Source organism: Lycium barbarum, chromosome 6, assembly GCF_019175385.1.
Source record: "Lycium barbarum isolate Lr01 chromosome 6, ASM1917538v2, whole genome shotgun sequence".
In the NCBI taxonomy this organism is placed as follows: Eukaryota; Viridiplantae; Streptophyta; class Magnoliopsida; order Solanales; family Solanaceae; genus Lycium; species Lycium barbarum.
The window spans coordinates 132652962-132663263 of record NC_083342.1 but is presented as its reverse complement, the minus strand read 5'-3'; the positions used below and the strand labels follow the sequence as shown (position 1 = coordinate 132663263).

Sequence of the window (10302 nt, the reverse complement as noted above, 5' to 3'; positions counted from 1 at the left end):
GATGAATTAAAAAAACAAAAAAAACAAAAAAACAAAAAAGTCCCTTGAGTAAGTTTGATAGAGGATGAGCACGTTAGACTTTTTTTTTTTCAAAAAAAGGGCATGCTCCTTGCGTATTTACTAGTACTATTTAGAAACATTCGTCTTTATGACTAGTAGTTTAGATGAAAAAGAAAGAGGGAAATAACATAGAGGGAGTCAGAACTTTAATAATAGTGATAATTTTTGTTATAATTAAAATAATGATGATCATTATTATAATGGGATAAGCAAAGAGAAGGTGATGCCTGTCCTAACAATAAGTTAACTAACAATTAACAATCTTTCTAGTGGACAGGCACATAAATATATACACTACATGCAACTTGTAATTTTTAATTCTTTTGACTCAATCTGTAATCAACATTTATTCATTTGAATTATAAAAAACAAGTAAATAAAAAGGAAATAAATAGAATACAAATTAATAAAATTCATCAACTAAGCAATTAAAAAGACCCAATGAATGCACACACACTTTGACAACTTCAATAAAACTCCCAACACATTAAAAAATTTATCAACTTGCTTTAGTTAATGTCTTGATCGCAACATTTGGTGCACGAAAGAGGGGTGTAATTTCCACGGTGAACGTATCATATCTCATAAAGAACTCCACCAATATTAACCTACCCAATAGGTGCACCAAGTCTTTCCCTGCACATTGCTTATTTTCTGGTGCTGGATTCTCTGTTTCCCTTCCATTAGACCATAAAACATGTTTGAGCATTTTCTCACCATCACCCATGAACCTATCAGGGACAAAATCGTCCGGGTTCACGAAAATTTTGGGGTCCCTACTAGCCATGGGTTGATATCCTACGACGAATTGTCCTTTATTGATCTTGTAAGATGCATCATGGCTCTGGACCATGAAGTCTTTCTTCGCCTTACCGTACTGTAATGGTACGGGTGGGCGAAGCCTCAACGTTTCGTAGACTACGGACTTGACCAAATTCATCTTGTTGATGGCTGATAATGTCACTGCTCCCCCTTCTTCCTTAATAGCTGTCCTGATTTCGTTAGCTAGTCGAGTGTGCAGACTAGGGCCCGCTTCGCCCACAAACCTGATAAGATATGATGAGAGAAGAAAAATAATCATGTAAGATATTTATATATGACTCCATGATTCAGCAATGACGGTGACAGTAATCGACGATTAAGTCTGAGATCAACTTGCGCAACTATAAGCGAAGGCAATTAATCCAGAATTTGAAATTATGTGGGTCCAATCGTCCAAGTTCGGGATTCTACTGCAGCTTATTTGATCTACTGGGTGAGGGATTTATTAATTATAGTTTCTTAATGAGCATTCTAAAACATATATTGATTTTGATTAAAAGCTACTAGGTCAACATGCATGAGATACATCTACCCTGACTACAAGTTACCACGTTCTTTTCATCCCACGCATAATAAGCCAAGGTTATTCTTCTGTAACTAGGGAAGGGTTGGCCTCTATTTATTGAGAAGCGTACTTGTTCTTATCCCACACATAATCAAGTTATGATCTTTATTTATTCTACATATAATCATTAGGATTAAAGCTCATATTGATTTATTTATTTATTACTTTGCATCGAGGCGTATAATTTTATCTCATATTCAAGCTATAACCAATTAACATAAGTCTAATTCCGACACTAACCTGATGAGATGAGGGAAGAAAGCATTCAAGCCAGCGAACATATTGATCCCCACGAGAAAAAGCATGTTATGGACAGCTTCCTCTCTTTTGATCCCAAGCTTCTCAGCTTCATCCAACATGGATACTGCATTCTTGCTAAATGCATCAACAAGCTTGTTGTAATCTTTTTTCACGAAACCAAATGGTATCAGAAAATTATGGAAGATCAAATCTTCTATAAAATTGGGAAGTTTCCTCGCGCTCAAGGATGGCATGAGCTGAGGTAAAAGCCATTGGCGAAGATGAACCGGTCCTTGATCGGCAAGAACAGTATCAGTTGGATTAGTTTGATCACAAAGCAATCGAAAAATAAAACCGAACGTCATATTAGGAAGCAAGGCATTAAAATCCGACTTCCCTTGTTCGGAGACCTGTTTTTCAAGATTATTAAAGAGGTGATCAGACAAAGAGTTTCGAAAAAGAGGAATGAATAAGTTATGTCGCTTTGCGAACGAAGAAAGAATGTAGCCTTTTAGTGCTGCATGGTTCGGGTCAGAAGTGTCAACGAATGAAACGGGGCGATAACCACCGTAGTATTCTTTACCGGGCTTAAATGTACCACCAAGAGTATCAGTTTTGTCTATAAGGGAATTATCAAACATGTAAACAAAACTGGTGGCATCAAGAAAGGCTACTAATTTATAATCTGTAGAGGTGAATGGGCCTGGTGCCATGTTAATTTTGACAACAGTGGATTTGTATTTTTCAGCTTTGCCATGAAACCAAGCATCTTCACCTTGGTTATAGAAATAATCGTATCGATCTTTAATGGCACTAATGATAGGGAAACCATAGTCCCCTGGAATTTCTCGAACCGGAAGATTTGATGATTCTAAGGAGGTTGACATTGTTTTGATTCTTTTGAGGTTTTGGTGCTTGTGTTTTATGTATGTATTTTGGTTTAGTGAGTTTATTGTAACATGCTGGCTAGAGTATTTATAGGATTAAGAAGTAATATTGTCAAACGTTTTAGTCAGTCAACAGGGAATTTTACTATTCTAATTAGTACAACGTAACAACAATTTACGTACCGGCGGCTGAAGAACGTTGAGTTATTCAAGTAACTTAAGCCTGGCAACCGGTTGCAACCGGAACCGGACCGGTAACCGGTTAGGGAACCGGCCGGTTCCGGTTAAAAAACTGGAACCACTTAACCGGTTCCGGTTTACCGGTTTGAAACTCCAAACCGGAACCGGTCCGGTTTGGAGTGGTTAAAACTTTTTTTTTTTTGTATTATATATATATATTATAGTATTTATTAGTATATTGTAGGTATATTTGCATATGTTATACAACTTTATAATTAAAGTTTAAATATTTACTGACTAACAGGCTAATAGCATGTCAGCAATACAGAATAGTGCTTTTCGTATACATATATATGTATAACTTAATATATATTATAAGTATATACTTATATATATGTATAACTTATATATACTACTGTCACACCCCATTTTTACCCCGGAGAGTTAAAATTTAGAAGTATGACGTATTGGAGATTCCTGTTTTTTGTTTGTTGTTTTTAAGGAGTCGCCACCTAATTATTTATGGTGAATTAGGACACCTAAAGTTTATTAAAGTTATATTTAGAGTTAGCTCTGTTTAAGGTCTACGAAACTTGAGATTCTAGGTAAGGGTTCAATTAGTCTAAAGGGAAGGTATTAGGCATCCTTTAAGACCCATTAACAATGGTTAACCGACCGGACTTAGGTTAATTAATAATACGAATTAAAATATATTACTGAAAGGTTATGACTACTTATTATAACTACGTGCCAAAATAATTTTAGAAGACTACAGTGATTAACTAACTTAAGATGTACTAATCAAAGTGCAAAACTGTAAACGAAACAAAATATATGACATGTCGATCTTGAAGAGTGAATCAAATTTAAAGAAACTCTATGGCCTGCTCAATTATGAATTCAAAATGTTTGAAAGTATTTTATTTGAGGAAAAGAGAAAACCGAAACGAAAAGAACGATTATTTCCATTTGAAAAGAACAAACTGGTTTCTAAAAAAAGAACTTTTAAAGTCTCTGTTAATGTCTATAGCTATTTTTTACTCTTTCGGATTCATGAAAATCTGAGTTGAATTGCTCAAAAGAGTGCAATAGATTATAGCTTCATAAAAAGAAAGAAATTACTTTCGGACTCGCTGAAATAATGTCCCAACCACCCCCTCTAAAGGTTTTAATATTCTAAGGCTGATAATCTTAAATAAGTCAAATAAACAAGCACATATAAGAAAACCAAACAACGAATTAATCCTCAGAAAACAAGTTAAAGAATGTGGTGCTCATTTCTAGTTTCTATCCGAATGCATTTGTTGAGAGGATGAAAGGAGCGACTTAAGAAACAATGGAGGTTCCGGATTTCCTCTCGCTTCCCTTTTCTTTATGCTCGACTGCATTTCGAGAGAGGGCGAGAGAAATGAATGAGAAGCAGATGCACGTTTCAGGCCCTTGCAAGGTGACGTCGAGTCTTAAAGTAAGACTCTTCGACTCCGGTGTACATGCAAACAAAGAAAAGAAAGAGAAGATAAAGTTAGAAGTTGGAAATCCAAATTTATCTCATACAGAGATGTACACATACAGTGAGGAGAGAAAAGTACAACAACTCATGGCTTGTACATTCGAAAAAGTCTCAAGCTCATATTTTACTGGAAGAAGTCATGCTCGAGTTAGATTTTACCACTGCAGTACCCTTCACAAACATCTTTCTTTCTTTTTTTCCTAATAAAGGGGATAATTCTAAACATGTTTACAAAAAGAAAGAACTTAAACAGAGAATGATTCTTTAAACTTTGTCATGTGCATCAGGCACGTAAAGGAATATACTTGCTAAATCATGGTCCCTACTACATATGCTTATTCCCATAGAAATAGAAAGAACCAAAAATAAAATGAGCCCTTTCAACTCAACCACTGATTTATGAAGCATTAAAAGAAAATTTCAGCATAATATCCAAGTAATTCACATAGCAGCTCATGATCAGAACTACCAGTCTACCAAACCACATATGTCACAAATACACGAGATATTCTTACACCCTTATATGTCATTTTATAACCAGATTTCGAAAGAAATAAATTAAACTTAAGCACGTGACTTCTAAAATCTAAAGATATCTCATGCTAATATATCGACACCTAAGATGTGATTTTCCTACGTTACGACTACGATGCCTTGACGGAGAAGAAAGGAGAGCAGGGTCGGATGTTACTAAAGTATACTGTCATTAAAAATATTTAAAAAGGCGATCACTGGTTATGGTAGAAAATATAGTCTAGCATTGTCGTAAGATAACATGGACTAATTCACGATAAAGAATCAATGGCATAATTATTTTTTTTTCATATCTATCAAAACTAGCATAGAACCGGAGAAAAAGAAAGTATTTTCATACGGGTATTTCATCAGACATTATCAAAATCTAAGAACAAAATATATAGGCGAAGAGACACTAAACACAGTTTTTTTTTTTTACACAACCCGAACAGCGTAGCATATCTCTACAGCATGTTCATTCATGCTTGCATAAAATATAATAGATCCCTATAGCCGCAACATATAAGAAATATAGTTATATTTTCCGATATATCCTGAAGAATCCACATACACAGTCATTTGTCGACATAAGGAAATTGCACCTATCTTAAAACAGATTCGAATATATCATAGATAATAAGAAGTATTCACTACGCAACTTCTAAACACATCATTTTCTAGAAGAGATGAAATAGAAAAGGATCATATTTTACCTCTTGTGGGTGCAATGAACTAGGACGGGGCCTCGAATCTACTCCCCTGTTCCGAACAGATCCGAACCCCACACAAATAAGTTCAAAAATCTCTGTCCCGGTTAAAGTCTACCAAAGCAGAGTAAAGAGTTCAAACGATTTTAAGTTTTAGAGTGATAATCCAACGATGAAAAATCGTAGAGGAACAAGAAACACTAAGGATTTTCAGATTGTTTAAGTGGTGGCCAAAACTAAAATCCCCCCTCAAATGTTGAGTGATTTTGTTCTTTATAGAGAAATATGAGGAGAGAGAGGAGCGTATGAGAGAGAGTAGTGTATGACAGAGGCGTGGGGAAACAAGGGTGAGTGGAGAGGAGCGGGTAACGTGGGGGACAGGGGAGACAGAAGTGGCAGGGAATGAGGAAGGTGGAGAGGAGTGGCGGATGAAGAAGAAGAGAGAAAGAAGAAGAAAGGGATTAGGGTTCAAGTTTTAAAAAATTAAGGGATGGGCTTGGACCGGGTAAAGGGTAGTGGGCTGAATTATTTTGGGTAGGGGAATGTGGGCTGGTCCGTTTTGTGTGAATTTTGGTTGTGGGTTGGTTGAATTAAAGTATGGGCTGATAGTTTGGGTCATTTATTTGACTGAAATTGTTGATTCTTCCTCCTCTATTTAATTATTTTTTTGGGTTTCAGATTTGATAACCAGTACAACATATACTATGTAATTAATAATTAATATGTAGAAGCAATAAAGATTTTTTGCAAAAATGTTGTCTTGTAATTAATTTAACGATTCCACACCCGAAAATGAAACGATGACTAACTGTTTAAAATCTGTGATAAAGTAATGCTCATAATGTTGAAAATAAAAGTAGTGATATTAATAGTAGTAGCAATAAAATATTGTAAAAAATAAAGTATTTAGTTCGTCAGTAAATTTAGAAACCCCGAGTAAATTAAATAAGAGAGGGACAAAATTGGGTGTCAACATATACTATATATATGTATAACTTAATATATATATATACTTATATACTATATATACTTATATACTTATATACTATATATACTTATATATAAGTTATATACTATATATACTTATATATATATATATATATATATATATATATATATATATATATATATATATATATTATAAGTATATTCTTAGTATATTTTAGGTATATTCCTAACTTAATAAAAGTAAAAATATGAACACAAGTAAATAGAAGAAAGCTCAATGAGCCATATATTCATTCTTGGATAACATTTATTTGCAAGTTGTAGTTTTTTTTAACTTGCAAATAATACATGAGTTGTATAAAAATAGTAGAACAATAAAATCACCAATTTTGAACCATTTCGTTAATTTCCCCCCACATCATATTCGGTCATGGAAATATCTTCAAAGTCTTCCGTTTGGTCCGGTCCACTAGCTATCAAATCTTCCATTTGTTCCTCTTCGCCTTCCTCCGCTTCTAAGTTTTGGTTGCGTCGCTCCGATCTAATCCAATCGTGAATGCACACTAGTACTTGCAAGCTAAAGTCGGATAATGAATGTCTATGGTCTCCAATTTGCTGTCTTCCTTGGCTAAATGCGCTCTCCGAAGCCACGGTTGATACTTGAACCGTAAGGATATCTCGAGCCATTCTTGAAAGTACCGGATAGCTTGCCTTGTACTTATTCCACCATGCTAAGACGTCCAACTCATCCAGTTCCTTGATATCCACATTTGACTACATCAAATAAAAGTTATATTCATCAAAGTTTGCAGTAGAAGAAGAAGTTGGCTGTGAATGTAAAACTTTTAAACACGACAAGCCCTTTTTGCTACTCTGAGAAGTAGTAGGGCGTGGAGCAATGGGTGTAGCACGTTCTTCCAAACTAGAATAATGAGTAAAAACTTTTCTAAACTCATCATCAATAGCGAGATCGGCTTCAGCTAAAGATGGTTGAACTCCCTCTTCAATTTCTAAAAATGTATAAATTTGACTAACCAAATTTTTAGTATAAGACACTTTTAAACAAGGATTTAAAAGGGAACCCAATATAAATAAAGTTGGGATGGGAAAAAAATATTTCTTAAATTTGATTATCATTTCAAAAATAGCCACTTGATAATCGGGTTTATATTTATACTCTTGTAAAACTCTAGCTATTTCCGCTAAGTGGGTTAAAATTCCGGTTACCGTGGGATAGAATTTTCTAGAAAAAGCAAGAGTTGCATTATAAAAATTTTCTAAGAGGTCAACACATTCTTTAACATCTTCCCAATGCGAATAATTTAACCAATCATCACTATCAGTATTATATTTGTTGTGAACTTGTTGTATGGGAATCCTATACTCATATGCTTGTTGTAGCATAATGTAAGTGTAGTTCCACCTAGTCTCAATTTCTACTTGAATATTCCTAGGTCTAAGGTTATTTTCCACACAAGCATTCTTAAAATCTCTAATTCTTCCCCTATTAGCATTACAAAAAAAAAAAAAACGCAACAGCATTTCTAACTTTTTGAACAGAATCATCAAAATGCACAAGATCATCTTTAACAATTAAATTTAAAATATGACAACTACATCTTACATGAAAAATATTTCTTAGAGGAGGGTTTAGTTCTCTTTTTATAAGACCTATCGCCTTTGTATTATTAGAAGCATTATCTAAAGCAATACAAAGTGTTTTTCTATAAATGTTAAAAAATTTCATAATAGTAGACATTGAATCGGCTAAAATTTTTCCATCGTGACGACCTTTTCCTTCGTCATATAAAAAAGCTATAATTCTTTTTTGCATAACCCAGTTGTCATCAACCCAATGACATGTAATAGCAAAAAAATTTAAATGGTTAATACTAAGACCCAAATCAGCGGTAAGACAAACATTACAATTTAAAGAATTAAATACATGGCGCAAATAAAATCTATATTTTTTAAACAAATCTATAACGTCGACTCTACAAGTACTTCTAGGAATACCCTCAAATAACGGATTATAACAACGTTGAATGTAAGTAACAAACCCCAAACCCGAGGGAAAGGAAAATGGTAAACAATCATAAGCAACCATTTTAGCTATTTCTACGCGTTCTTTTTTCTTGTCATACTTAAAATTTCTACCGGTTCGTGGGTCTATCGTCATTTGAATCCCCCCCACATTTGAACCCGTTTGCTCTCCCCAAATATCCATATGTTTGGTTCTCATATGAGCATTTAGTGTACCCGTTCCACCATCCTTACCAGTTCCTTACTTAAAACTAAATACTTGTCCACATATGTTACATGTAGCTGATTGGTTTTCCCTATTCTTAGTCATAAATTTCCAAACTTTAGCTGTTGGCTTACGAGTTCTAGGCGGTTTGTCTTGTGTATGTGATTGTGCAGGACATGTATCTCCTATGGGATTTTCGGGGGGTTGTGTTTCATCATCATCATCTAAGTCTTCATTAAAAGTGTCGGTAAAATGTTGTTGCATTGCCTCATGACCTAAAAGTGGATTATTTCCACCAACATCAATACCTAAATTAGGTGTTTCTTCCACAAATGTTTCCTCATTAAGTGCACCCCTAACAATACGACTACTACTACCGGCACCACGTCTTAATCTCTTTGACATTATTAAATAGAATTAATTTAAATCACAATCAAATAAATCACAAGAAAATAAATTACAACAAATTAAATTGCTAGAATTAAATTGCGTAAATTAAATTGCGAAAAATAAATTGCTAGAATTAAATTGCGAAAAATAAAGATAGAGTTGGAACGAAGGTACCAAATTGCCGGATTAATTTCCAACAAAGTGAAGGCGGCTAGAATTGCAAATCCACCAAAGCTACTTCGGATTGTTGCAAAATCACCAACTCCACCAACAATATTATAATTGCAAAATTAATAATTGAAAGTTGAAACTATAATAAGACTTTGTGGCTAATTATTGCAAAGTAATTATAATTGAGAGATTGAGAATTGAGATTTGAGAGAAAGATGAAGAAGAGTGAATTGGTGTGAATTAAAATGAAAATGAAGAAGGGTTTATATAGGGGTGAGGATGGGTTAAAGTGTTAAAAAAAAAAAATTGGGGGCCAAAAATTAACAAAATGACCGTTTGGCAACGACCATTTTTGCAAATGGACCGTTGCCAACGGTCCATTAACGCACAGCAGTGAGTAGCCCAACGGCTCTTTTTTTTTTTTTTTTTTTTTTTTAATTTTCACCGGTTTAACCGGTCCGGTTCCGATTTTACCGGTTTAACCGGTTCCGGTTTCAAAAATATCGGAACCGAAACCGGTTAACCGGTTCTACCGGTTCCGGTTTAACCGGTTCTACCGATTCCGGTTTAACCGGTCCGGTTACCGGTTTTAACCGGTTAAACCGAACCGGTTTAAAGGTTTAAAGTAACTTAGCTTGAATTGAAAAGTTTGACTAAAGCCACATGGGCTGCTTGATTATTGTGGTTTTTTTAGTCGAGTTGCCAGGCACTTAACCTTGTATAATGTTCTATTCTTAAAAAAAAAAATGTCCCTTGAGTAAGTTTGATAGAGGATGAGCACGTTAGACTTTTTTTTTTTTTTTAAAAAGGGCATGCCCCTTGCGTATTTACTAGTACTATTTAGAAACATTCGTCTTTATGACTAGTAGTTTAGATGAAAAAGAAAGAGGGAAATAACATAGAGAGAGTCAGAACTTTAATAATAGTGATAATTTTTGTTATAATTAAAATAATGATGATCATTATTATAATGGGATAAGCAAAGAGAAGGTGATGCCTCTCCTAACAATAAGTTAACTAACAATTAATAATCTTTCTAGTGGACAGGCACATAAATA

General features: G+C 34.3%; 1 protein-coding gene across 1 annotated transcript; it reads right to left on the bottom strand.

The window, feature by feature from the left end:
- Positions 1-467: 467 nt before the first annotated feature.
- LOC132599121 (9-divinyl ether synthase) lies at positions 468-2618 on the bottom strand. The gene is made up of 2 exons (XM_060312345.1): positions 1688-2618; positions 468-1106 (listed from the first exon to the last, which is right to left on the bottom strand). The coding sequence occupies exons 1-2, from the start codon at positions 2572-2574 to the stop codon at positions 560-562; spliced, it is 1434 nt and encodes a 477-aa protein (XP_060168328.1). The 5' UTR covers positions 2575-2618; the 3' UTR covers positions 468-559.
- Between the last annotated feature and the right edge of the window lie 7684 nt (positions 2619-10302).

Excerpts from the sequence above, each read along its gene's own strand:
- LOC132599121 (XM_060312345.1), bottom strand. The coding sequence starts at position 2,574 with ATGTCAACCTCCTTAGAATCATCAAATCTTCCGGTTCGAGAAATTCCA. Across the intron at positions 1,107-1,687 it reads TTCTTCCCTCATCTCATCAG|GTTTGTGGGCGAAGCGGGCC; the intron begins GTTAGTGTCGGA and ends ATATCTTATCAG.